This window comes from Python bivittatus, unplaced genomic scaffold (assembly GCF_059951505.1).
Source record: "Python bivittatus isolate LINGU-HERP-01145 unplaced genomic scaffold, Pbiv_v1 ctg000740_np1212, whole genome shotgun sequence".
NCBI lineage: Eukaryota > Metazoa > Chordata > Lepidosauria > Squamata > Pythonidae > Python > Python bivittatus.
This window is the reverse complement of record NW_028277106.1, coordinates 497,478-525,314: the sequence shown is the minus strand read 5'-3', so window position 1 is coordinate 525,314 and position 27,837 is coordinate 497,478. Positions and strand designations below refer to the sequence as shown.

General features: G+C 52.7%; 1 protein-coding gene across 1 annotated transcript; it reads right to left on the bottom strand.

Annotated features, from left to right (window-relative positions):
• Window positions 1-1,904: 1,904 nt before the first annotated feature.
• VAX2 (ventral anterior homeobox 2) lies at window positions 1,905-26,947 on the bottom strand. Its single transcript, XM_088128756.1, has 3 exons — window positions 26,181-26,947; window positions 10,395-10,582; window positions 1,905-2,614 (listed from the first exon to the last, which is right to left on the bottom strand). The coding sequence occupies exons 1-3, from the start codon at window positions 26,422-26,424 to the stop codon at window positions 2,159-2,161; spliced, it is 888 nt and encodes a 295-aa protein (XP_087984882.1). The 5' UTR covers window positions 26,425-26,947; the 3' UTR covers window positions 1,905-2,158.
• Window positions 26,948-27,837: the final 890 nt, after the last annotated feature.

The window sequence follows — 27,837 nt, the reverse complement described above, 5'->3', positions numbered from 1 at the left end:
TCAAGGTTAAAATTAAGTGGCTCAGCATTTGCATAACTAGAGCTCCTGGTCTTTAACTGACCTGGTTAAGCATGTTGGAATACAAAGTTAGGTTGTAAAGTAAGGGGGCTTGGCCCAGGAAAAGGTTGACTCATGGTTTATTTACGCCACAGGCCGGCTTGACAATCATTTCCTTTTCCCCAAGAATCCTGCAAACTGCAACCCTAAGCTAAAATGAGCGCTTCCAGACCTTGACTGTAAAACTCCAAACAGCCACTGAAGGGTGGAGAAGAGCCAGGCTCCCACGGGTGGGATCTGGGCTCTGCAGCCCGGGGCAATCTGCCCTGGATAAGACAGCATCAAACCAAGGGAGCCTTTTGTACTTCCAATGGAGATTGCATATGCTGAAACCCCTTTTTGTGTGTGTGTGTGGGGGGGGGTGGCTTAGTGCATTGTGCGGACTCAGCCCATTTGACTCAGTCATTTCTGAGAATGCAGAAGATGAGCTACGGCCAGGTGAAGCCTGTTGCTTAAGGCAGCCGTTGAACGGGCAAAACAGGACTTGCCCCTAAGTCTGGCACCCACCTGCCCCGGTGCCCCCTTTTTCCTCCAAGTCCCCATCTCACCCCCAGCCCGGGAAGGAGACAGGCTTCCATCCTTTGCTGTACAGGTCTTCAAGCAGCCTTTCCCTCTTACTCCGACCCCCTCCAAGGGCAGCCTCAGGACATCCCTGGGCCTTGGGGAGAAGGCACAGGACTGTAGCAGCGGGGTGGGGGGCAGAGGCTAGAGGAGCAGGACCCCTCCTTATTTTCAGGTTGGCCTAGTCCAGTGTTTCTCAACCTTGGCCACTTGAAGAGGGGTGGACTTCAACTCCCAGAATTCCTCAGCCAGCTTGGCTGGCTGGGGAATTCTGGGCATTGAAGTCCACCCCTCTTCAAGTGGCCCGGTTTGAAAAACCCTGCTCTAAGGGGATATCAAAGCGTCATAAGGATTGCATCCCCCCTTGGCACACAAGGCAAAGAGTTTCTGCCAAGTAACAGTAGCTCAAACAAGGTTTTGCTTTTATCACCTCTTGCTGTGAGCCAACTCTTCGCTTCAGACAACTCAGGCAGAGGGTCAGGCAACCCCTAAGCCATGATAGAATTGGGATGTCCAGCTAAACCACTCATTGGTGATCCAAAGCAACTGGCTTGGTGGCTCTGAAGCAGCGTATTCCCTTTCTGGCTTGATCCCAAGAGAGACACATCTGGCACGCCCAGCCATCTTTGTTGTCCTCCCCCTTCCGCCCATCATCCCCAGCCAGTGGGGACACCAGCCACACCCCCGGGCAGGGCAGCAGCAACAAGAGCAGCCATGTCTGGGACTCTGCCCAGGCTTCTCTAGGCTGGTGGGTCTGGTGGGAGGGGAGGAAGGGAAGGGAAGGGAAGGGGAGGGGAGGGGAGGGGAGGGGAAGGGAGGGGAGGGGAGGGGAGGGGAGGGAGGGAGGGAGGGAAGGAGGGAGGGAAGAAGGAAGGAAGGAAGGAAGGAAGGAAGGAAGGAAGGAAGGAAGGAAGGAAGGAAGGAAGGATGCTAAGATGGTGAAAAATAGTGTGCCACCCTCTGGCACTGGGATGGGCAAGAGCATCTTCAGGGCTAGCTCACCTTCCCGTAAACGTTATGACCAACTGTGCCCCTACAGCAACCACGCAGAAAAAAGGCAACGTCTTTCTGCAGGCCGTTTGGGGAGTGGGCTCCCTACCTGTCCTCAACATTTCAAACGTGCTTCCAGCTTGAAAAGCTGGCCTCTGCTGGACGCCGTCGAGGCCGCCCTCCCCCACCCGTGTCTCTCTTGCTTGGAAATGCAGCTGAAGGAAAACCTCCCACCCCGCGCGCCACCCCGTGCCAGGCGCACCCTAAGTCACAGTACTGAGCCAGGTTTGTCAGTAGCTGTCATTTAATTTCTGTGAAAGGGACACACATCCATGCACGCACACGCACACATGCACGCACGCACATCACGTTGCTGACATTTGGTAAACGGTGTTGGAATTTCCACTTGCAATATAGAAAACTCAGTGCAGGGAAGGAATGGGCTGGAGGCTGCAGGGAGAGCAAGTGGGGCCTTTTCTGTTCTTTTCGGACCCCGTGCACCCTCCCTGCAGCGGTCATTATTCGCACCAGAGTTAAAGCTGTCCCTGGCTTAAGGGCTGGGCTTCTGGCTGTGCAGCGGACTGTCTTTCCTCTCCAGCCGTGTGTAGGGCTCAAAGGCGGAGGGCCCCAATCCATAGCCGCTGGGTAACTCGTGCAGGCTTCCCAGGAGGGGGCTGCTGAAGCCAAGAGGGGCGGTGGGGAGTCGTGAGGATGCAGAGGCGGCCAGGGAGGAGACCTGCAGGCTGAAGCCCCCCGGGGCAGGAGGGCTGCCCGCCCTGCTCAGGCCTGGGGAAGGAGACCCCTTTCCTGGCGTGGCGCCGGCAGGGTGAGGACCCGGGGAGAGCAGTGCCGGCGGGGCTGGGACCGAGAGCAGCCGCCCTTGTTCCAAGAGTCTCAAGATGTTGCAGGTGGCAAAAGACTCGGAGCTGGAGGAGGCGTGTTTCTCCGCATCTCTGCTCTGGTCCTTCTTCTGCTTGGTGCGACGATTTTGGAACCAAACCTTGACCTACGGTGAGAGGAGAAGAGGTGGTCACGACACGCTGCGTGGGCGGATGGCTCATTTTCGCTGAGGAGAACCCTGCAGATCAGACTGTTATCCATAGCTCTAAAGCAGCTCCATCTGTCCCTACATCTCATTTGCCCCAAACGTAGAACTGTAGATTTTGGGGGGTCTGCAAGGAACAACCTTCTGCAGTGTGTAGGAAGAGCAATTATACCATCCCTGAGAGGTTAAGCCATCCATGACCAGGTCCCTCAGGAATCCCACATGCCCACCACTGTCCCTAACCCATTGTATGCAGAATTCCTTGGGGTCTTTTTCAGCTAGGGTCCCCGCTTTCCTTGAGAAGATCCGCTCATTCCCTGCAGGATAAGAGGAGCCATCCAAGATTAGATCCCCTCTACCACAGCAGTTATACTAACCACAGATATTGTGAAGTTCAGAAAAGGAGAATATGAATGAACTAGGATAACCATTACAGAATTATGTATATCTCTTTTTGTTAAAATAAATCTAACCCAACTTAATCAACCAAGAACGACACAGTAATCAACAGGGAAAATAATAGAGAATGCATTAAACAGCTTTTCCAAAACTTTGCAAGTATTTTTACATTCTCCAGTACAAATTTCACTCTTAAGGGACATGGAGAGGCCAGAACAGATGCAGAGGAGAGCTACCAGGAAGACAAGGGGTCTGGAGGACCAAGGCTTTTGAGGAACAGCTCAAGGGAATGAGCACGTTTGCCTCGCGCAAGAGAAAACAGCAGTCAAGATCCCAGAGGGTGAGTGGAGACTCAGTTCCTCTCCCATCATTGTACTGAAGAGCACCAATCTGGGCTGCAAAAAGCCAAACCACCACTAGATATCAGTGAAGAGGTAGAGATTTTTGCTGTTATCTAATGGTCATTCTGGATTTCTACAGCCCAGAATGGGTAGCCATACAGGATGATGTCACTCTTCTGCCAGATAAGTGGGTCACCATCCAAGGGAAGTACCTCTTGGACAAAACCATCACATCACAACAATGAGGTGGATATTCAGCCATTTCTGTAGTGTGGGGCCCACTCAGATCCTTCTGGAGTCTTCATCCCCAGAGGACGAAGTTCACCCTTTGTTTATTCCTTGCAAATCCCAACTGTTTATTTTGAGATTTTGTATCATGCCAGGAGGTACAGGTGAACACGATGAACACCTGTGTTTTCAGAAGGAATCTTGGGACACAAAAGAAGTTCTACTTGCTTTCCTGAATTGGGGAACCCCTGTCCTGTTTCAACTACATCCAATCCCGGATGCTGCCGGATGGTGCCGTCCTGATTCTGGGTGTGCAGAACGTGATAAGCCAATCGATTGGTGGAGTCCTCCAGCCTTGCTGCCCTCCCTCTTCAACGTGTCACCAGCCATCCACTAATTGCAGGCCTGCAGCAGGAACGGGGCGGGGTCGACCCCAAGATTCCTGACCCTGCTTTCTGTGCCTTTCCCCTGTGGCCCCTCCTGTCCTGCCACGAGTTGAATAAATTTAAAAAGAAAAGAAAGGTTCTGGGTTACAAGCAACACGTTTGTGGATGATTGTTCTCCCTTCCCTTTTCTTTCTTTACAAACGCAGACCTCCAGGTTTCTCCATGCTCTGTTTACAAGGCAGGGCAGTTCCACCCTTGTACCGTTGCACTGTCTCCAGACCTTTTCTTTCTGCTTTCTGCTCTCCCAGCCAGCTCTTTAGGGATGAAGCTGATGAAGGACCGGAGAGGGGGAGAAGGCCCACAGAGTAGCCAATCATAAGCACAGTTTAACCCTACTTGACCACGGGTCCCTTGACTTCTCTCCAAGGTCCTGGATGGCAAAACCTGGTGGGTTTGATGCATCCTGGTGCTGCTCTTTGATGGCGTCAGAAGAAGGGAGAAAACATTACTTTGATGCTGGTACAGCTATGGAGGACTGAAGCTTGTCTGACTCCTGGGCTGAGGGTGAGATGCGGGGTGAGGGACCCAGCAGGAAAAATAGGTTTCCAGCCTGTTTGTGTCTTGGCTAGGTACGAGTTGGACAACCCTCTCTCTTCTGTCTGCAATGGCTGGGGATGATGGAGGTTGAGATGCTGCATATCTGGAGGGCTCCAACTTGGGAACACTGCCAAATCCCTGATGGTTTCTGCCTGCCCCACCAGATCTGGCAGGGTAGACCTGCTCTGGGTCCTCTTGGTGAAGGAGTGTCACCTGGCAGGTCCTAGGAAGCAGGGCTTCTTGGTTGCAGTACCTGCCCTGTGGAACAGCCTCTCCCTGTTCCACAGGGCAGGTAGTTCTAGTCTTCCTGTGGCTTGACTGCCTGGTCTGGTCTGCCTAGTAGGGCTGACAGTCGGTCGTAAAATCATCACCGATTTGGGATTTATAATGCTAAAAATAGGTCCCGGATGACACCAATCCACGTGGCTCAGCGAGATCTGAAGAGGATTGTGAGCACTTCCCAGAAGGACAAGTGATGCCAGAGAGCTTTGATAGCCCAGTAGAGGGGAGACAGTTTCTCTGAAGACGCAGCCTGCTTTTCAAGCCTGGAGGTGGGGGCGCGATCTGGCCCCTTTTAAAGAGTGGCATCGGTCCGGCGTCTTTCCTTTGCTGGATCAACCCTAACCCTTTCTCTGCTCCGTGTCCTGTCCGGCTAACCAAAGGCACCGGGGGGGAGAGCTGAACATATCCAGGACGCTGGTGGACTGACCGTCCGCCAACGCCATGCAGTATGCACCTCCCCTCCTTAAGATCCAGGCAACCCTTAGGCACCTTTTGTGCTGATCGCAGTGGGGCGGGTCCCATGGACACCCTTCTGAGAAAGTGGGGGGGAAGGGTGCCAAAGTTCCAGGGCAGTTTACGCAGGAAAGAGGGCTTATTTTCCAGAATGCAAAGGACAACCACAGTGTTTCTCAACCTTGGCCACCTGCAGATGGGTGGACCTCAACTCCCAGAATTCCCCAGCCAGCATGGCTGGCTGGGGAATTCTGGGAGCTGAAGTCCACCCATCTGCAGGTGGCCAAGGTTGAGAAACACTGGACTAGTATAAGACTTTTTCAGTCTTTGACGGCATGATAAGGTCATCGAGAGGCGATTTTGAGCTTGGCCGGGCATTCTGGTGTTGACGGAGGAGGTGCGTGGGGAAATGCAGGCACAAGCATTGTTCCACCCACCCACCCATTCATTCATTTGCTCATTCATTCTCCGCTTCCCAGCAGCTCCGTTGTAGGACTCCCCATCTCCTGCCTTTCTCTCCACCTCGCCGGCTTGTGCCAAGCGGGGCGTCTTTCCTGGGCTCCAGACGTTGCTCTCGGCTCCTTCTCTGAACACGCCTGGTGGCCTGGCCTGTTTTCCGCCTCGTTCTAGCTTCTGCCCCCCCCCAAAAGAAAGAAATCCTATTTGGGGTTTCCAGCCTCACCTGGGGGGCCTGGCAGGGAAGGGGAAAGCCCCCTGCCGCCTTTTGTTTTAAGCCAAGCGCTTCAGAGTCAAGCTGCCCCCCTATTTTCACTGCGGGGACAAAGGGAGGTGGCCCTCCCTCGGGGCGTTTTGCTTCAAAAGCGCCCGGTGGGGGTGAGAAGACTTAATTAGGCCTTGGGGTTGGGGGCCCTGTCATTATTTCCCACCCGCAGCAAGCCCGCCCTCCCCTCAATTAACTGGGCCTGGATAGAGGGATAAGACCAGCCAGCCCTCTCGGGGAAGCGAGCGTGCACAAGGGACGCCCAGAGCCAGACGGGTGGCATCCGTTTTCCTCCGGAAAAACAAAAGGGGGAACCCCCCCTCCAGCCGGGCTGGCAGTAATTGCAGGGCTCCCGGGTCCTTCTGAATGGCCTTTGAAAGGCTGGTTAGGTGAGCAGAGGGGCTCAGAGGAGATGTTTGCTGGTGGGGAGGGGAGGATGCCCGGGCTTGCCTTGGGCTAGTTCAAGTTCAGCTGCCTGAGTGTCTGTGCGCCCACAAACACCCTTTACCTGCTGCTGTGCCCTTCTGGGGTTCTAGAGGAGAGACCCCAGCCTAACAAGCGTAGCTTCGGAGTGACCCATCCTTCTGGGGGCTTCAGGGACTGCCCTGCTGGGTGAGTCCTAGGAGGAAGACCCAAAGCGGGAGGTGCTGCTGGAAAGGAGGGGTGCCCACAGCCGAACGAACACTGAGTCTGGGGTGATGTGGAAACGCCCCTTCTGCCTCTGGAGAAGTCCTCCCTGCACAGCTGGGCTCAGCAGGGCCTTGAACCTGCGGGAGCCGGCTTGATTTGCAAGCCATGCCCAGCTCTAAGGTCAAGACCCAAGACCCAGCGGGTTCATTACGGCGTGGGGATCTGGTCTGAACTGTCACTGTCTGATCTCTGCAAGAAGATTGGGGCAGGGGGAGGAACAGGGTTAGTGGGAGAAGAGAAGCGTCCATGGCACAGCCTGTCGGTGTTTCCTCCTTTTCAAGAAGAACAAGAGTTGGAAAGGAGAGGAATGCCAGGCCAATGCGCTGGAAGCCGTGTCTGAAGCCCAGATGGGTGCTCTGTTGTGTGAGTGTTACCAGCTCCTTCAGCAGCTGACACCGTGTGTGGGATGGCCTCCTGTCTGCACCCAAATCCAGCAATTGTAGGCAGCTCCTGGCTGAAACCGCTGTCCCCATTGACCGACTTCTCCCTTCCTCCCCAAACCAGATTTTCGGGATTTTAAAATGGACACGGTGAATACTGAACTAAACAGTTCATGGGCTGTATCTGAAGCACAGAAGGGAGCAGAAAGGCGGAGCATTGGAGGAAACGCTAATTCAAAAGCAAAGAAAGAACATTTTTCCTAGATTTCTGCATGTGGGGCTAGAAGAGGAGACACATTCTTAGAGCAACTGAAATATGTTCAAAATTTACTTTTAAAGATCTAACCTAGACTTAGTTTACTGCTCTAATGCAATGCTGCAGTATGAAGTTGCATTATTCAAGCTTATTGTCTAAATGTGTACTATTTTAAGTATTTATGAAATATTCACAATTTTATGTTTTAGAACATCCTTTAGGGCAGTCCTTTTCAACCTTGGCAACTTTAAGATGTGTGGACTCCAACTCCCAGAATTCCCCAGCCACCAAGGCTGGCTGGAGAATTCTGGGAATTGAAGTCCACACGTCTTAAAATTGCTGAGGTTGAGAATCCCCCTCCAAATCCTATGCTTATCTACCCAGAAATGAGCCATGGTGTGCATAGACGTGGAACATCTCTCAGCCTCCGTGATGCCGTTGGTCCTAAGGCACTCAGGGCCCACAGGGGCTATGCAGCCTCCATCTCCCCTCCTAGAGGGGGTGAAGTTGGACCCTTTTGCTTTCTCTAAGCCGTGATTCCATCTTCAGCCTTTCCCGCTGCGGAGTCAGAGTGTTCTCCCCCCATTGGCCAGGTGGCAGAAGACTCCACCTGCATGAAAGGGCGCAGCCCATCCCTCTTCCCTCTGTTGCCAATCGTCCCTCCTCCCCTGATCTCCTGCAAGGAACAGAGTGACAAGTCATAGCCAGCGGGATACACCTTGAGGCTGCCTTGGGATGGCGTCAGAAAGGGGGAGAAAATGCTCTTTTGATACTCATCCAGCTAAAGGGTGACTCTCTCCAGGCTGGGGTTGAGATGTGTTTGCAGGGCATGGTCGAAAAAGTCCATCTGGCAGCTGTGATGGTGTGATCAAAGTCGCCATCTTGATTTTTTTGACCACACCCTGCAGACACCCCAGCCTGGACACAAGCACGTCATTGCCTTTCCTTTGCTATGGCTGCCTCTGAAGCAAAAACATGCTAAGAGTCCAAGACTTGAAAGGAATGGATTCTTAAGCATCAAAGAAGCAGACTGAGCATCCTTCTGCATGAAAACCAATGCCCTTTACCCCTAATTTTTCTTTATTACAAGGAGTTGCTTGGACGCTGCAACCGTTCGGCATCTGAGAAAGTCCCCACAACGGTTGAATGCACGTTAACCGAACTGCCACCAGAAGGCTTTGATCTGCCTTCTTCCCTCTGACCCCTTCTTTGCTCTTAAAATAATTTTTGGAGCCATTTAGGGCTCCTGAGCTCCACAGGGTTTCAGGGTGGGGGACAACGATATGGCTGAGCAAGGGAGTAAGGGGAACGAAAGAGGTGTCTCTCATGACCCCCAAGATAAAGGCAAAGTCTTCTTCAAGCTGAGCTCAGCTCTGGGTGACTTTGGGGACAAGTCCTTGTGGCTTTCTTAGCAATGTTACAGAAGTGGTTTGCCCCGGCCTTCTTCCAAAATGTTTTAGTTTTCCTTTAGTCTCCCATCCAAGAACAGGGCTGGACCCTGCTTCAATTCGTAAAAGCTCAGCTAGGTTCTCTCGCCTGAGCTGGGTTATGATCCCCAAATACGATCCCCAAGCTCTGTGCTCTTGAGAGCAGAAAAGGACTCAGAAGAGGCCACCCACAACCACATCTCTGGAGACGTGCAGATGGGAAGGGACCCTCCTTAGACCCCAGGCCAATCCTAAACCATTTGCCCTTTCTAGGGTTTTCAAGTAACCAACCTGGACCTTGAATTCCTTTCAGAATGTAAGAAAACCCAGCAGGAGTGACCAACAGGCTCCAGTCCCCACTTCCAAAGCCCCCACGCGGTGCCTCGGAACGCCAGCCAGCAAGGCTACTCCCGAAAGTGAGAAGTATCCCCTCCCTCACTCCGAAAGGTTCCTGCCCCAACCACGAAAGCTTTCTGTTTATTTTGATAGGAGCATTGCTTCTACACTGTAGTGTATCGCAAGCCCTTGACTGCTACAGCATATGAACCCTAGCAAAGAAACGCATCGACAGGGAGAGAGACAGACAGGAAAAAGAAAAATCAGGATGAGTTTTTTTAAGAGCTGGAAAAAGTGGGGAGCGAAGCCGCGCACAAGAGGCCCTGCAGTCCGGATATGGGATCCTGGCGAGAAAGGGCTTCAGGGAGACTCTAATCTAATTAACTCACTCTAAGTGAGGCTGGGAATTTACTCTTACAGTTTTCAAGATTATGCTTTTATCCAGACTGGAATTCAAGATGCCTTTTTAAAATCTGGGTCATTCTTGTTTCCTTGGTCTTCCAGGTAATTCACTCCGCCGGTTTTGTGTCTCTGCCTGCCCTCTTACACTCTGCTGTTTCAAAGCCAGAAGATGCTGTGGTCTAACCCTGATTTTAGGAGTCCAGCATCCTCTTAGGCACGCAGAAGCCGCACGGATCAGGAGAGACTCGCCCGGTTTTTGTAGGAGGTTCCATGTGGTCTCCGGTCCCTCTAGCCAGCGGCTCTGGGAATCTAGGAAGACCCAGGCGCAAGGCACGTGCTCGGCCATGGAACTACCTTCTGTAGCCTGGCGTCCCCGTCATCCTTTTCAAAGCCCTGCACCCGGGAAAGCTCCCCTTCTCCTGGCAGGAAGGCAACACTTGTGTTCGAAAGGATAGGATGCGAAGACCCTCAGATCCAGCCCGGTCACCTAGCCTTGGCAGCATCTCCTGCCAAAAAGATCAGGTCTTTCCCATTTCCTGATGGAACATACCAGCATCACATGAAATGGCTGATTGCTCCCCGTCCCCATAGTTGCCCATGGGAACCGGTGGCTATTGGAAAAGTGGGCCAGATGCCACTACTGGAAACATATGTGATCCCCGGAGTAGAGCTTCTCTTCTCCCCCACTATCTGTGGTCCCCTGCAGCCACTCTGATGTTCCAGACCACTGGGTCTTCTTTGGAGCACAGCCTAGGACACTGGGGGGTCCCTTCCAGAGAAAAGGCCGCCAGAGATCCACGTCATGGAAGCCCAGGGTGGGTTGCAGCTCAGTCTCTCTCTTACCTGGGTCTCGGAAAGGTTCAGCTGCCTCGCCAGCTCGGTCCTTTCTCTGCCCACGACGTACTGGCAGCGCTGGAACTCCAGTTCCAGCCTGTACAGCTGTTCGGCTGTGAAAGAAGTCCGGGTCCTCTTGGGTCGGTCCAAATCCAGCCCTTTGGGAAGGACAATCTCCCGGATGGTCCCCTTCGCATCTAGAGGAACCAACAAAGACAGAGACGTCAGTCCTGGTTCGGAGGACGAGGGGTCCACCCTGCTCAGTTCTCAGAGCTAAAACTGGGCCAATCCATTCGTTGCTGCCTTATTCAGCCAATCCAAAACCAGTGTAGGGGAATTATTTTATGCGCTAAGAATTCCTTTTCTTAAGTTGGTGCTAGGTTGGATCGCTTTATTCAGCAGGTGGAGGGGATATCCTTTCAGAAAAAAGGTAGCTTCAGATGGCATAAGTCCCTTTCCTCCTAAATTCAGGAAACCTCTTGCTTTGGAAAAGTAAATCTGTCTAATTTCTCTCTACTTTTCTTTTCCGCAGGAGAAGCAAGCATGTCTGCACATCTGGAAAAAGGGTTCCAGCTCCATGAAATTCTTGAAGGAATCAGCCTTGGCGGATTCCAAACTTCATTGGTAGAACCTGGGAGACTGGCAAAGAGTGATATAACTCAACCAAATCATCCACGTTCAGTGTGAATTCACTTTTGCTTCTACTGTCCTTGAGGTCTGGTATGACTAAGTTCCCCTGGAGCAATTTTTTTTTTTTGTAATTTTGTTCAAAAGGAAGAGGACTTCAAAATTAAGTAATAGCACCTGCACACTTTCAAATCCACCACAAATATTGGATTAAAGCAGATAAAAACCTTTGCCCTCTTCCCCATGACAAATCCAGGGCAACATTTTCTCCAATACTTTTAATTCCAAAGATGTTCAGATAGGCTGGGTTCACGCACCACACCGAATGATAAACTAGATCAGTGTTTCTCAACCTTGGCCACTTGAAGACATGTGGACTGCAACTCCCAGAATTCCCCAACCAGCCTGGCTGGCTGGGGAATTCTGGGAGTTGAAGTCCACACGTCTTCAAGCAGCCAAGGTTGAGAAACACTGAACCAAGCTAATAAAACTGTTACCAAATTCACACTATGCCCAAATCCAGAAATCACATTATGACTTAACATGATAGCCAGCGCCTGCTTTCCCCCAGCGAATATCACAATTTTTAGACCGGGTATTTTCCAATAATTTGGGTTCTAAACAAGGACCTAAGAAACATGGAGCTACTGCTGTATGTAGGAAGCAGTTGTTACTCTTATTGTTATGTCATCGTCGTTATTGTGCAAACGAAGCCCATCTGCTTAGCTCATGGTTCAGTACGGATTTACTCAACATCCGGCTGAGTGCACTGTGCGTCCTTCAGATGGGCTGGACGACAACTCCTTTCATTCCCTACCAGCAGATTCATGATGGTGAGAATTATGGGGATTGTAGTCTGACACATCTAGTGGGCCCCCCATCTGGGACGGCTGGCCAGGAGGGGGCCATTTCATTACCCAAAAAGGCATTGGAAGCAGCACAGAGACTTGGCCCGGGGTGTGTCTCAGGGTGGGTCTTCAGCTAAGTCGTGAAGCTGGTTATGGTTCCAGCCTCGGCCCTTGGAGAGGGAAGAAAGAGGCAGGCAGATGTGTGGGGCGAATCTGCTCCCCACCTCGCCCAAAGAGACATCTGCTGGCAGGAATAGCACATTGCGAGTTCAACAACAAAAGGGATTCCGAAGGACCCCATTTGGCGACCTGAAGCTTTTCGCAGCAGCTTCTAAAAAAATGTGCACTTTAGGTCACCCTGCAGCGTGGGCCTGTGAATCGTCATCTGCAGCCGGAGCAAGAGTCATCCCACCCGTGCCGCCGTTTGCGTGGCTGATCCACCATCGCAGGGGCACCCTGGATCCTGCATTGCAGAAACACTTTGGCCCACAGATTAGCTGACATGGCCTCCACATCTCTCTCTCTCTCTCTCTCTCTCTCTCTCTCTCTCTCTCTATCTATCTATCTATCTACCACCTATCTCTCTCTATCTCTCTATCTGACTTATATGGCCACCCATCTTATGTAATACAACTCTGGGTGCCTCACAACAATAATAAAAACCAAAGAAACCATAAAGCCAAAACCTGGTGCCTCGATTCTCCAACGTACCCAGCAATACAGTCCTGGGCCCCAGCCGCATCCCCCGCCACGCTTGGGAGGAGAGACCCACTGCTCGGTTCCCCACTCGCTCTAGGATCCCCTGTCAGGGTCAAGCTTTGCCACATGGCTATTAAACAAATGCTCTGATTTGGAGTGCCCCCCCCCCTTATACAACAAGGGGAGGCCGGGGGCGGAGTGACAGAAACACTTCTGTCCCTAACCCTAACCCTCTCAGGAGTTGAAGTCCACACATCTTCGAGTTGCCAAGGTTGAGAAACACTGATATACACTAACAGTGCTCTGCTGTGAAGGTATTCCTGTGTATTCCTTTCCCAACATCCAAATAGCCTGGATTCCCAATCACCCCACTGCACTACACCTCACCTGGAAACTCCTAGGATATTCTCACCCCCATCTCCTTGCCTTAAATTACTGGCTGATACCCAGCTTTTGGCGATGCTGCCTGAGGATAATGAAAACTGCTTTCAACCCATTTGGAAGGCACTGTTGTACAGATGCCCAGCTTATATGTAAATTGGTGTGCATAAAAACAAAACAAAACATTTTAATTCACATCAATTAACACGGATGCTCAGCCTGGCTTTAATTGTCCAGCAACAGATTTACAACGCAGCCTCTCTCCTTCTCCAGTTACTGAAACATCTAGCCAAAATGGGAAGACTGACTCATACAATACAAATGCAACACTGGTAAGAGGTAATTGTGGTGTTGCCACAAGCCTTTTAAAGATAAAATGCCTAAAAGACATATATTAGTACTGCCAGCAAGAGAAGCCAACAAGAGGCTGTGAAGGTCAAGTAGCCTTACTCTGGCATGAAAGCTCACCTGGAAGGACTTTGCCACACGGCTACGCAAGGAGCGGAAGGATTACCTTCCTATTGGCCAAAGTCCTTGTTCTGCCAAAGGAACGTGTCTTTTCAGCAGCTTCTCCAAATCTCCCATAAGATCTGTCGGGCGAGATAAGCAGTTCCAAAGCGAAGAAGAACCTCATAGTGGCGTCCTCTATGTAGTAGCTGGTCCCACTGAACTCAACTGTGCTTCTCCTATTAAGCAGCTAGGAGAGCAAGGGTGAAGTAGTGTTTAAGCAGTAAACCCAAGCTCTGATCCAGTGTTTCTCAACCTTGGTGACTTTAAGCTTTATGGACTTCAACTCCAAGAATTCTGGGAGTTGAAGTCCATACAGCTTAAAGTTGCCAAGGTTGAGAAACACTGCTCTAATCCTATGGAAGCTTGTTGAGTGGTTCTCACAGCCCAAAGTACCCAACAGGGTTGTTGTGGGGAAAATAGGAAGAGGGACTATGCGTGTTCACTGCCTTTATCTTCTGAATGAAAGGCAGGGTATAAATCAAACTTAAAAGTCTGTTCTTACTTCCCAGTTATTGACAGCAGGAGCAATAGCCTTTTGCCCCAGCTGAAGACGTCAAACCATCTCCTTGGGCCACAAGGGGGGAAAAACAGTTGTACGTTTTCTCAGTTGGTCTTTTCAAAATTGCAAAATAAATTCCTCTGACCGTCATTCAAAAGTGGCCACTGGAATATGGGCTAATTTGGCCATTTAGCACAGAACGGCTGAAAGAATGACAGGGACTACGTCTCAGGCGTGTTGTAGCTTTCCAGCTGTGTTTGCGAGAAATGGCGGACAATCTTCTTGCGGGCTAGAAACACATTTGCCTATTTTTCATAGGTCCCAGTTTTATGATTCCAGATTGTTCATAGGTTTTTTTTGTTTTTTTTTTAGGAAGAATGAAATATTGTCCTCAGTCTCCCTGGGAGGAGTGACCAAATCCTCACCTGCCAATTCACGTTGTGCAAAATCCTACACCCACGAAGCTCCGTTCTGCGTAACAGAGTAAAGCAATAAGGGGCGCGTGGAAGGATGAGCCGCCCTAAAACGAAGACAAAAAAATGCTACCTGCAAAAAACAAGAACTTTTTTCTCTTCTTCGGCCGGTCTGACTGTCAAATGCAACCTTAGGCCCCCGGGCAGTTACAGAACAAAGGGAGGAATAAGTAGCCGTGGCATCTGGGCTTTGTAGGGACAAAGGCTAAAAGAACTCAGAGCAGATGGGGGGGGTAGTTTCTTCTGGAGTCGGCTGGAGATGCTCCTTCAGGGAGAGGTGACAGGACAGGATGCGGATCGGAGGGAGACGCACCAGAGAGAGCCAGGAACCCAACTTCCGGAGCCAGGGAGAGGAAGCAAGAGGAAAATGAGTGAACTCTTGTAGGAAAATCTGTTAGCGTTCCTAAACTATCTAGCACGTAGTTAGACTGTGCGGGAGGAAGAAGAAGGGGGCACCTAAGCATTTTGAAGCAGAGTGGAAGATTGAATCGTTTACATCGGATATTATACCTTCACAGCAGAGCACTGTTAGTGTATATCAGTGTTTCTCAACCTTGGCAACTCAAAGATGTGTGGACTTCAACTCCCAGAATTCCCCAGCCAGCAAAGCTGGCTGGGGAATTCTGGGAGTTGACGTCCACACATCTTCGAGCTGCCAAGGTTGAGAAACACTGAACTAAAGTGTGAGGTCTTGTTGTCCAGTCCAACCAAAGGCCACCTTTGAGGGACACCTTCCTCCTGCACGGCCCCCAGTGCTGCATGTGCGGATTCACGCTCTCCAAGACAGCAGCCGTAGGCGGTGTTTCAAACCAAGGTGCCCCAAGGACAGAACGAAGAAGCAGACTGAAGAAATGTTGCCTTCCAGTTGCAACCCCCTTTCTCTCCCCTTCGTGGTCTTCTCTTTTTGGGGAAAGTTTGGCTCAGAAACGTGGCAGGGAGAAGCTGAATCTGAAGTCACCTTGGACGAGTCAACTCCCGGGATCTTCATGGCCACAATGTTTTCTTGACATCAGTTTTCTTGTCATTGTTTCCTTACGGAATTATTTTGCACTTTTCAGTTTTGCCCAGCGCTGGGTTTCCTGGTGGTTCCCCATCCAACCAGATTTAAAAAGGCCATCATTTGCACGGAGAAGAAATGTGCAAGGGTGAAGCTTGGCTGTCAGATGTGCATGGCTCCGAGTTTGTATTTTTTTTTAAATTTCTTAGATTCATACCCTGCCTTTCATTGAGGGTTTCAAGGCGATGTACATAGTGCGTCCTTCTCCATTCCCCTCCCCCAGCAACAGCCCTGTGAGGTAGGTTGGGCTGCCTGAGGAACCTTTCTGGAAAAAGTTAAAAGTTTGCTGGTTCTGTGGTAGAGCTCCGTATATCCTTTGAAAGAGGCCCCTCAAACTACCCCCCTGGGTCCTTTGAGTGGGGCAGATTGAAGCTAACCCACCAATTGCTCTTTCCTGTCACTGCGCAACTATTCCTCTTCCTGCCACCCCCCCCCCCCAGTGACGCAGGTTGGCCGGGCACACCTGTCCGGGGGAAACAGCCCAGGTCACCTTTTGGAGCAGCCCCAGGCCTGGAAGCCACCAGCCGCTGCCGGGATCCCGAAAGGGGTGGTGGCCTTCCTGGCGCTGCATCTGAGTAAGTACCTTGTATGTTATTGATTAAATTTTACTCGCTTATTGAACTAACTTTTAATAAAGCTTTTAGAACTTTGAACTGACTTACGTTCTGGTGTGTCCGTCTCCCATGTTTAACGTGGTTTTTCCCTGACACTGGTATTATTATTACTGCTGTTGTTGTTTCTGTTGTTATTTACATACAGATAGTTCTCGTTGGATTGATATTTTTGACTGCTGGAAGGATCGGATAGTCAAAAGTACCAAATCCAGCCAGAACTATTTGGCATTATTAACTATATGTTGTCATTATTAATTATATGTTATTATTATTGAGTATATGTTGTTATTATTACTATAAACTATCTGGTGTTATTTTTATTTATTTATTTATTTTTCAAATTTATATATGCCGCCCATCTCACCATAGAAGTGATTCTTCTTCTTATTAATTATCCGGTTACTGTACTATACTATAATTTACTTCAAACTATTATTTTATTATATATTATAATATCATTGAATAAAACGTTATTCATTATCTGGTGTTATTATCTACAATTATTAACTGTTTGGTACTGTATTATACCTACGTGGCCTCGAAGAGTCGACACTGGCTTGATGGCACGTAATCAATCCATCCTTGTTAACAACCGTTATTAACTAGCTATAATTCCGACTTGGGTGCTGACAGCCGCCTTCCCGCCACGGAGAGGCAGCGCGTCCGGGACGGAGGCGGGCCCGAGGCCAGAGGCTCCTCAGCGCGGAGCTTCCGCCGGAGTTTCGAAGGCAAGTGGACTTCCCTCGAGTGGGTCTCCTCGTCCGGGCCGCCGAAGTCCCGTGTCAGGCGCGGCCAATCAGACCGACTAAAGCGGGGAGACTCTGGGTGAAGGGGCGCTGCAGGAACGGGGTTGGCCTCAGCCCCTCCCCGTGGCCCTCTGGCCTTGCGGGCCCATCCGGGGGCCTTTGCTGAAGGCCCGTTAGAGCCAAGGGAGAAGTGGAACCAGTTAGCCAGGAAGCGAGACGCAGCCGTTTGTGACTCCGCCGGTCCCAACAAGGTAAGAAACTCCTCCTCAAGCCAGTAACTAACGGCGGGAGGGAACCGCTCCGCGGGGCGGCTCTTGCCGTCCTGCGCCGTCTCGCTGAAGAGGGCGCCGGGGCTGGTTTTTCTGAGACCGCCCAGCAGGAAGGGCCAGTCAAAGGCGCCCCGTTTCACTACGGAGAGATCGGCCGAGGGCGACCAGTGCCCCTTGTACAGTAAGTAGGCTTGGGAATTGACTTTCCTCGTGGTCTCCCATCCAAGGACTAACCAAGCCTGGCCCCAGGTTGCAGCTGCTTCTCTCTCTGAGCGGAAGTACCGGAGCCCACCAGCTTCACGCGACCCGCCCCGGGCTGCAGCGGAGCATCCCGCTTACCCATTTCAGACCCGAGTGCGGCAGTCTGCCCATCTTGGCCTCCGAAGGCTCGGGCGGCCGGGCAGAGAGGCGGGTTTCCCCAGGCCAAAAGCGCGAAGCAGACCCGGAGCGAGGCCCGTTGCACGCAGCGGCGAGAGAGGCGCGTCGGACGGATTCACAGCCGGCGCTCGATTTTGAGCCTCTTCTGTATGTGTGCGCGAGACGCCACTTTGTAAATGGCGTATCTTACACACCCACGTACACAGATACGTATACATCTTTCGTGGGTGTGCGTGAATCTGCGTATCTGAAAAACACCAGACAATTCCTTGCATGTAATCAATCGATTTTCAAAAGAGCGCCTTTCGCACCGAAATACCCTCGGCAGGAAAATCTCTCCCACTCACATCTGCCCCGGGTGACAGGTACCGACACCCGCGCGCACGGTCGGGGTAATAAGCTTGCCTTTGTTTTCATTCCACCGGGGAGGTGGGCGACAGCCCCGTTTCCGGTCGCTGCATCCGCGATCTAGCGACACCGCCGTCATTTATTAGCGATCAGAACTAAATGAGCGATCGAAGAGTTCCAAATCGCCCAAGGGCGGGGCGAGGGGCTGAAAAGAGTCCCCCCCCTCCCGCCCTCTCTTCACCCTGCCATATTTCCTCGCTAAATAAAAGAAATAAATAGTCTATCTTTCTAACCGTGTGTGTACGTATATATTGATATATCAAGACAAGAAATAAAGAACACGAGAAAAAAAAAGGGGTGGGGGAAGGACCAACTGTTTGTACCAAATGAAAAGACACACACACACACACACACTCCGCGCGCCGCCCGCAGTTTTGGGTCGACTCCCGCTTTTTAAAGAAAACGCCGCCGCAGCTGAAACCCTTCCAGCGCCGACGTCGTTCCGCCAGCCGTCGACAGGAAATATTCAGTGCGGGGATTACGAGTCCAAAAAATGAAAGGTTCCTTAGAATTGCGAGCATCCTCCCAGAGAAAAAAGGCCGTTCCCAAATGCTCACTGGGACCTGGACTGCGAGTCTGAGCGGGGCCTCCTCGACTGAGAGCCGCCCCTCTGCAGGACACCCGTTTCGCTGCTGCAGGCCAGGGCGGCCGATGGCGCCGGGATATGAAAGGAAGCGGATCTCGCCGCTTGGGAACGGCGCAGCGGCGGGGTCTCCCGCACGAGCCTCGAGGCGGCTGCGCGAGAGAATGGCCCCAGGAACGGGGCTCGGCTGGGAAGAGCTGGATGGGCCGTACGCGGGGCGGAAGAACCGGCGCGCGAGTGGTGGAAAACCCAGGCACCGCGCCTCGATCGATTCTCCCCGGAATAGGGAGGGGGGAGGGGGGAGGGGGGGAGGACCTCAAGACGGAATTAAAGTTTGCCAGAAACGCCAAGGCGGAAGCGTGCTTGGCCCAGAAGGAAATGCCGCCGCGGATTTCTGCAACGGAAATGCCCTTCTGGTTCTCTCAGGAGCCCGGGGAGACTCCGAGTGGCTTCGGCATCCACGAACCCTCCCACCACGAGAAGGGGTCGCCCAGAAGGGCTGAGAGGCCCGCGGGGAGGGAGGACAGCTTGGAACTCGGCCCGGGAGGGCCAGCCGAGGCCGCCGCAAGGAAGGGGCGCCGATGGGCGACCCTCGCTGCGACAGCCGCCCCTCCCCGGTCACGCCGCATCGCCTTTTTCCCTGCCGAGCCTTTGCGGGAAAACGGAGGAGATAAGGTGGGCTTCGGATCGAAGGGGCCCCCCCGCCGAGCCTTCTGCCGAGGGCCGGAGCCCCGATCCAGCGCAGCCTCGAAAGCCGCGGGGGCTGGGCTGGGGGCCCAGCAACAATCTTCAGCGCTCATTTCTTGGGGTGTCGGTCAGCGAGAAGGAAGGCCAGGCCAGGCCACCCCACCCCACCCCACGACGTCTATTTTCTGGGGGAAAGTGTTGCCGTTTTCGGCGGCGCCCAGGGCCAGCTCGGGTTGTCGTCTCGTTTTCTGCGGGTTCTTGCAGCTAAAATAAAGGAGCCTAAATTTTTAAAAAATTGAATACAGCAGAACCCAAAGCAAAGCCCCTTGGTACTGCCCTTCTCTGAACGGTGTCAGCAATGAAAAAACACACTGAAAGTATGTATTTTCCCCAACCCACACATTTGTGCGTAGATCTCACAGCACCCATATTTACACGCAATGACACCCGCCGAAGATCCATGGCACGGCTTTGACTGGGTCGGCTGGTTCGTTCCCTGGCAAGTTTCTTTTTTAATCTTAACTCCCTTAACTGTTTATCGCGATTTTGGCTGAAAGGTTGAAGATATTTTACAGGGCTTTATTCATGAAGATCAATGCAGTTTTTACCTAAAAGACAATGACGAGATACTAGAAATGTTTTGGATATTCTGGAGTACTTGGAGCAACATAATGAAAAAGAAGCTGCATTGATCTTCTTAGATGCAGAGAAGGCCTTTGACAATTTGAACTGGATTTTCTTGTTTAGAGTTCTGGAACAGAGGAACCTTGGAGATAATTTTATTAAACAGGTAAGATCAATTTATACTTCACAGAAAGCACAAATAATTGTTAATGGAGAACTAACAAAACCTTGTGAGATTCAAAAAGGGACAAGACAAGGATGTTCACCATCTCCACTTTTGTTCATTTTAGTTCTTGAGGTACTGAACAGAGATACAAGACAAGATGAGAAAATCATGCAAGTTAAGATTAAAAAAGAAACTGATAAGGGCATTTGGTGTTAGTTTTGGGAGATCCACTAGAGGGAGTAGAAACTTTAATGGGAAAATTAAAGGACTTTTGTATGTTAGCAGGTTTTAAGATTAATAATCAGAAGATGAAGATGCTAACAAAAATATGAAATTAGCAGATCAAATAGAACTGTTGGAGGAAACTGGTTTTAAGATTGAGAAAAAAGTGAAACACTTGGGTATTGCTATGACAAATATGAATTGTATGTTATTTCAAAATAATTATGTTAAGACATGGAATGAAATTAAGAAGGACATATTAAGATGGGAGAAAGTAAAACAGTCACTGTTGGGGAGAATCTCTGTGATAAAAATGAATGTTTTGCCTAGAATGATGTTCTTGTTTCAGACAATACCTCTTTTGACAATGGATGTACCATTCAAATAATGGCAAAAAGATATATCTAAATTTGTATGGTAAGGGGAAAAAAATCACGAGTTAAATATAAAATGTTACAAGATGCAAAGGAAAGAGGGGGCTGGGTTTATCGGATCTGAAATTGTATTTTGCAGCTTGTTGTTTGGTCTGGATGAAAGAGTGGGTGTTGCTGAGAAACAAGAGACTTTTAGAGTTAGAAGATCACGACCTGAGGTTTGGATGGCATGGAAACTTACGATACAATAAAGTTAAAATTAATCTGGAAAATCATTTTATTCAATGTGCCATATTGAAAATATGGAATAGATACAAACCCAGGTTGTGCCTGAAAACACCTCTGTGGATCTCAGCTCAAGAAGCTTTCCACAGAAGAGAAACAGCAGGCAAAGACAAATGGTTGACGTACCAGGAATTATTGGAAAACCAACAAGGAGGATTGAAGATTAAATCAAGAGAGCAGCTAATAGCAGAAGGATATAGCTGTCAATGTTTTTCCTATTTACAGTTATCAAAAAGATTCAAAATGGATAAAAAGACTTATGGTATGGAGCAGAGTGAGGCAGAATTTGAGGTACAATTGTGCACTGATGATGAACATGTAATTGCTAAAATATGAACACTTTTCTTAATTTGAAACAGGAAGAACAGGTTAAAGAATGTGTGATAAAGTGGGCTATAATTCTGGTTATAACATACAGATGGAGCAATGCAAAAATATGTGGTTAAAAGAGTTTAAATTTACATTATGTTATGATTTTAAAGATAATTTTTATAAAACAATGTAGCATTGGTACATGATGCTAGAGAAATTATTAGAATGTATTAAGGCACTTCAAATGTATGTTGGAAATGTGAACAACTTGAAGGGACATTCTATCATGCTTGGTGGACATGTGAAAACACTTTTTAAAAATTGGATTCAAATACATACATTGATACAAAGGATTTTAAAGATTAATATTCAGTTGAAGCCAGAACTTTTCCGTTTAGGACTAATGAATAAACAGGAAAAAAGCCATGGAAGATTATTTCAATATATGATTACTGCAGCGAGATTATTATATGCACAAGATGGAAAGATTCGGCATTACTTACTATGGAGGAATGGTTGGTGAAATTGACAGATTTTGCTGAGATAGATAAACTGACTTCTTTGATTAGAAAAAAAACAATATCTACACTTATTGGTGACTGGAAACCCCTTATGGACTTTTTGTGTAAGAAGGAAAAAAAGGAACTTGTGATTTATGTTCTGATGATTAGACAGGATAGATTATAGAAAGAAGAGAGTTATGAGCGTAACTTTAGAGAGAGAGGCTAAAATATAATTGTACTTATAACTGGTGTGAAGAATACTGGAAGCCACTTCTTCATGTGTTTATATCTTCCTTTATATCTTGCTCTTTTTTCTCTTTTTTCTCTTTTCTTTTCTTATTGCACTTTTAGCTTTTTCTATTCTTTCTTTTTCACTTTTTTTTGTTCTAATTTAGTTTGTTGTATTATTGTTCTTAAAACTTAGTAAAAATTATATTAAAAATAAACAAAACACAACCTTATTGATGCAACTGTAATAGGACACTGCTACATTTTATGGAATGAAAAATGAAGTCATTTTTATTTTCATAATAACCCAATCATAAAGATGTAAAGTCAAAAAAAAAAAAAGGAAAAAAAACCCCAACCACGGGCCCAGCAAGAGGGGGACCCTGCTGAGCAAGGAAGGCACGGCCTCAGCTTAGAAGCGGGCAGTGCTGGAGGGCCGGTGGGGGCGGCCGGCTGCTTTGCCGAGAAGGGGCAGCGCTGCGGCCTTCTCTTCCGGGAAAGAAGGCGGGCAGTGGAGGCGAGGAAGGCCGGATTTTGAAAGAGGAAGGAAGAAGCGGGGCTGGAGGCCTTTTGGGGGGAAAACCGAGGAGTCTTGACGCTGCAGAAAGGAGAGCCTGGCACCAGACTGGAGCTGCTAATGCGAAAAGAAATTGTGCCACGACAGGCCGACGCCCGCGCACCTCAAGGACGCTACCGACGGAGGGAAGGGACGGCTGTAGACACACACTCGCGCGCGGCGTCTGCCCAGACTGCCGGGCCCGATCCGTGCCTGCGCGTCAGCGGCCTGCTAGTCCAGGAAGCCCCGTTCTGGCGATCCAAGGACTCGGCCCAGGAGATCCCCCGCAGGAGTGCCGCGCTCTCCGAGGGCCAGCGCTGCCCCTGGATCCAGCGACGACTGGGATCTGTCCCACCCAAACCAAGGAGAAGATCGATCGAAGGGCTGAACCGCCCGATCCCTGAACGGATTCCCGGAGGCTGCCTGAGGGCTTCCTCCAAGGTAAACGGCTGCAAGATTTCAGCCACGAATGGGCTCCGAAGCGCTGCGAAACGAGAACACGGAATTGTCGACTGAACGTTTTTAAAATTATCAAAGAAACCAATTGTTTTCGAGGGGAGGCATAGAATAATTAGATAACGATCAGGTAGGGGACATCAGGCACAGCTGGGGAAATTGCAGAGAGCAGAATCTAGCCCAGACGACACACTTTGGGCTTGATTGAGAAACCAAGGACGTTCTCACGGTGATCCTAGCAACGCTGCCTTCCTCTCGCCTGCCCCAAGGCTCGCCCCGGCGTTGGAGGTAATGGGGTCGGGCGCTGAAATCGTAGGCCTCCTTAATCAGAAGGGCGCTCGGAAGTCGAGGCCCCTTGCTTCCAAGTAAGCACATTGAGCGGAATGCGGCGGAAAGGGAGAGGTCGAGGCCTAATAGCGGCGACTCAGCCGAGGCGGCGGCCGAGGCAATTCTGCAGAATCCTGCCTGTCGGTGCCCGAAGGGCCGGGAAGAGGCTGGCGCGGAAAAGGCCCTCGCCGACTCTCGGTCGTCAGTTGCTCGTCGGAAGCAGCGCGGGCGGGCCTGCCTCGGAGCTGTCCTTCGCCGCTCCGCTCTCCAGCCCGCCAGCCTTTCTGTCGGCTCCCGGACAAACCAGGATCGCCGGGGGGAGGGGAGGAGAAGGGGAAGACCCGAAGGTCGGTCTAAAAAACCTCTGAGGGGAGCCCATCTATTTCCCCGTATAGTTTTCCCCTATTCCGAGGGGGAAGCGGAATAGAAAGGAGGAGGCCTTTTGCTCTGGGAAACCGCGGAGCAGCAACTGTTTCGGCCGCCTTTGCTTTGCACAAGCAACAGCGGGCAACAGTTCGAGATACAAAAGGACACGTACGGGCCGCTCCAAAAGAAATTCCATGTCCCTTCCCTTCCCTTCCCTTCCCTTCCCTTCCCTTCCCTTCCCTTCCCTTCCCTTCCCTTCCCTTCCCTTCCCTTCCCATTATAGTTGAGCAGCTAATACATCATCTCATCTTCATCATCATCATCATCATCCCTTCTTTCTGGCGCCTCCTTGCCTTTCAGCACCCGGGCAGTACTCCATACACAAAGGGCGTGTTTTCAGCCCGCTGTTCTCCCCGATTTCTTTCCCCACTGGGTGTAACGTTCGGGGAAGAAAATTAAGAGCCTCCCCACTACGCACTCGCATTTCTAAGTGAAACCGCTTGCTAAATATCCCACTTAAATGGAGCTTGAAAGTGGCGGCATCCGAGAAGGACAACGCAGGGACTTCTCGGCCCGAGAAGCGCAGAGCCGTCCTCCGCCCTTCGGCTGGTCCCGCTGCCGCGGTCTCCGCAGCCCTTCGCGTCGCCTTTAGCAACTGCCCGGGCCCAGCCAGGAGCCCCTCCGACCGCCGCTGCCCCCCGGAATTTCACTTCAGAGCCGAAGGAGGAGCAGCGCGACGGCAACCCGTTCCCGACCGAAGAGGCGAAAGACAGACGTTAGTCCAGCGCCGCGGGGCCGGGTGACCCCGGCGCGCAAAGGGCTGCGTCAGCCCCCTCCTCCAAGGACGTTGTCTGAAGAGGGCCTTCATCTGCTTTGGGGGGCAACGTGAGACCGAGGGCCCCGCTTTCAAAACGGCAGCCAGTCCACGGTAATCCCTCCATTGTCCAGCAAATAGCCTAACCCCGCAGCGCACAACATCGGCCAGACGATCTCGGGAAGGCGGCAGGTGTCGGTCACAAGGGACGCCCAGACAAACCACCGGAGCCGGTAAGGAGAAGGGCACAATGGCCGCGGGCCAGCCAGGCCGAGCGAAGTGCAGATCTGTCTTCTCAAGGGCGGCTGGATGAAAGGTGGCGAGAACAGTCCCAGGTGGAGGAACCGACCTGGGCCTGGGAAGAAGATCGCGAGGGGACCAAGACCCCCTGCCCAGAGACCTCCCTCCGCCGCCGCCAGATCCAAGCCGTTTTTCTCGAGGAGACCTGTCCGCGCCCCCCCTCCCCCTTGCTGGATCTGGAGCGCCTCCCTTTCTCTGAGGCGCATCCTCTGCCCGAACCGACTGCCAGGTGCCTCGCAAAGCCCCTTCGGCCAGGCCGTTAAGAATTCGGCCAGCACCACCCTCTCTCCCACCCACCCTCCGCAAGCTGGGGGGCCGGACTCCCGTTTCCATCCTTCCCAGCCAGCAGAGCCAAGGGCGTCTCTGCTGAGGATGATGGGGAGGGGGTGCAAGAGTTTTCGAAAGGCTGCGCGTTGGGAAGGCGGTTTGTGCCCGGGGGGGGCATATGACCTGGGCGGGGGGCACTTCTCTTGATGAATCCCAAGCAAGTGGGGGAAGAGTCCGAGAGAGGTGGGAACAAGGAACCCCGCGCTGGACTCGCTGAGGCTGCGGTGACGCGGTTTCCCTGCGACGAGGCTGCTTTGGAAGCCCCTCGGGGACGCGCTCGCGTCCAGGCCCCCTGCCCCAAAGCCAGGGCGGGGTGGGGAGAGCAGATGCAGGTGAGGGAGCTTTCCCCAGATCGCCCCTTCCTTGCCGGACTGCAAAGACAACCCAACGCACGGCGCCCCATCAGCTGCTGGAGAGGTTCCAGCCCCCCCCCCACGGGAAAATCTTCGCCTGAGAAGTATTCCCCCCCTCACCGTCCTCCCTCTCCACTCCCCCCTGAAAGATGCACCAGCAGAAAACCCGCCTGGGCTGGCTGCTCTTCGGCCGCTGTGTGAAATGGGGTGGGGAGGGCAACTGAAAAGGGACCATGGCGGGAGCAGCCTAACCGGCTTGGGACAGGCGCCCGCGAGGCAGGAGCCGGGAGGAAGGTCGGAGGTGCCCAGCCGCGGTCAGAAAGGGCTGCGGTCCTGGAGTAGGGAGGGCAGCCAGCTAGAGGCCCGCAACTGCCGGGGCGGGACGGGGGACGGGGGACGGGGGACGGAAGGCTACCGGACAGCGGCAGCCCGGAGGGGGAACTCAGACTCGGACGGGGCAGAAGGAGGGGCACGAGCTGGGGGGTCTCTCAGAGGGGAGCCTGGGGGTCGCAGAGACCGGCCGAGTTTGGAGAGGAAGAAGGCTGGGGGGCGGGGGGGGGGGACAGCCAATCCTCGTTTTGCAGAAAGGGGCTTTGCTGGGGCTGCGAGGCAGTGAAAAACCTCGGGGCAGATTTTGGACGGGCTTTTGGCGAGATGGGGGCAGGAAAGGGGATAAATAGAGAACGAGCTTCTTCTGAAGGGGGGGGGGTGTCTAAAAATTCCCGGCTACCTCTGGAGTTGTCAGGTTGGGAATCTCTGGAGCGAAGGCAGACGCGGACTTGGCCAACGCTCCCGGCCCTTACCTCGCACCAGGATCCGGCGGCAGAAATCCGTTTCGCCCGCGGGGGACTGGTTGCCGGTCTCCGGGGCGCAGTCTTTGGATGGGCCGCTGGAAGCCGACGTCCCTGCCGCCAGGTCCCTGATCTCGCTGCCGCCGCCGCCGCGCCCCTTGTCCCGCGCCCGCTCGGAGGCGCCGCCGGGGTCGCCCAGGAAGGGGGCGCGTCTGCCAGAGCCGCCACCCGCATCGCTCATGCCGGGATGGGACATGGGCGCTTTCGCTGCAGACCCCCTTTCCCCTCCCCGCTAGTTTGGGTCGCCAATGGGGGACCGGGAAGCCCAGGGGGGCGGCATGGTGCCAGGCGAACCTCTGCCAGCTTTCCCGCTCTGGAGGCCTCCGGCTCCCCCTTAGATTTGTTTAACCACCGCCCCCGCCAAAGTCTCAGGGTCCGGGTTCTCCTAGAAGCCTCTGCTCGATTGCGGAGCTGTAGAACCCGAGGCGGGAGACCGAGACGCCCCAGGGATCCAAACTTCTGCGCGCCCCCCGGCCATTTCTTCCCCCCGCCGGTTCCGCGAGTCAAACTTCTCCGGTTCGGCCGGCCGGCCGGCGCGCTCCTTCCGCTTCCATCCCGGCGCTGCGCCCCTGCCTCCCGCCCGCCTCCGCGCCGTCTCCCTCTGATGAGCGAAGGGCCGAGCAGCCGAGCGCAGGCGAGCAAGCCCTGCCTCCCCCGCGACGCCTCCCTCCCCGCCCCCGTCACAGCCGAGCCGTCCAGGCTGGACGATCCCCAGCTCCAGGCGACTCCGGCCGCGGCGTGGGAGGGGGGGACTGGGGGCGGGGGGGGGGACTCGCGGCTAGCAGCCCACCGCGGCCCGCCCCTTGCGCTCGGCCCGCCCCTGCCTAAGAAAGCCTCCCCCGCCCTGAAGCTTGGGGGAGGGGGGAAGCGAGATGCGGGTAAGGAGCAGAGCCAGGCGGGCGGCTACACCCCCGCACGTAATTTCCTGCTCGCGGGGCCTTGGTCGTTCATTCATTGGCGAACAAAGAACCGCCGTCCTGCTCCCGCACACCTCCCCCCTCCCCCGCGCGGAAGAAGAGGGCGACCGGTGGCCTTCCGTTCTCCCTGTTGCCCCCCGGGACCGGCGGGGTCCTTCGCCGAAGCCAGTCAGCTTCGCCCGCTTGGGAAAAGCCGCTCTGCCGCCGCGGCCGCGTTAACCGGCGCTGCTTCGCCGGGCTGGAAGAACGGGCGGCTGGGAGCCGGAGCGTTCCCGGTGGCCGTTCCGAGATTCAGGGCCCGTCGGAGCAGCCCTGGCCGAGCGCTCTGGTTCCTCCCTCCCCGCTGCCCCGTTTTCCGCTATTCGGGGATCCAGGCCTCAGGACGCCTCTTCCCAGACCGAAGCGGATGGGGGCTCTTTCTCCCCTTCCTTCCACGGCGCGGCTGAGCCGGGAGAATGCCACGCGAACGAGTTCCTTCAGGGTCCTGGAACGGCGCAACGGAGCCTACCGGTCCCTTCGCCCGCGTCTTCCCCTGCTCAAGCCCCTTCTTGGTCTACGCAGGCCCAACCAACCCGGCTCGTGAGAAGGGGATGGACCCTCATGAACACGCCGGCCCTGCGCGGGTTGGCAGATGAATGCTTTTCGGCTTCCCAGAGGGACTGGCCCAAAGTCCCCCGACTGGTTTCCGCGCC

Bases quoted from the DNA above. Each gene is read 5' to 3' on its own strand.
- VAX2 (XM_088128756.1), bottom strand. From the start codon at position 26,424: ATGTCCCATCCCGGCATGAGCGATGCGGGTGGCGGCTCTGGCAGACGC. The intron at 10,583-26,180 runs GTAAGGGCCGGG...TGGTTCCTCTAG, and splicing joins CCGCCGGATCCTGGTGCGAG to ATGCGAAGGGGACCATCCGG. The intron at 2,615-10,394 runs GTAAGAGAGAGA...CTCTCACCGTAG, and splicing joins TGAACCTTTCCGAGACCCAG to GTCAAGGTTTGGTTCCAAAA.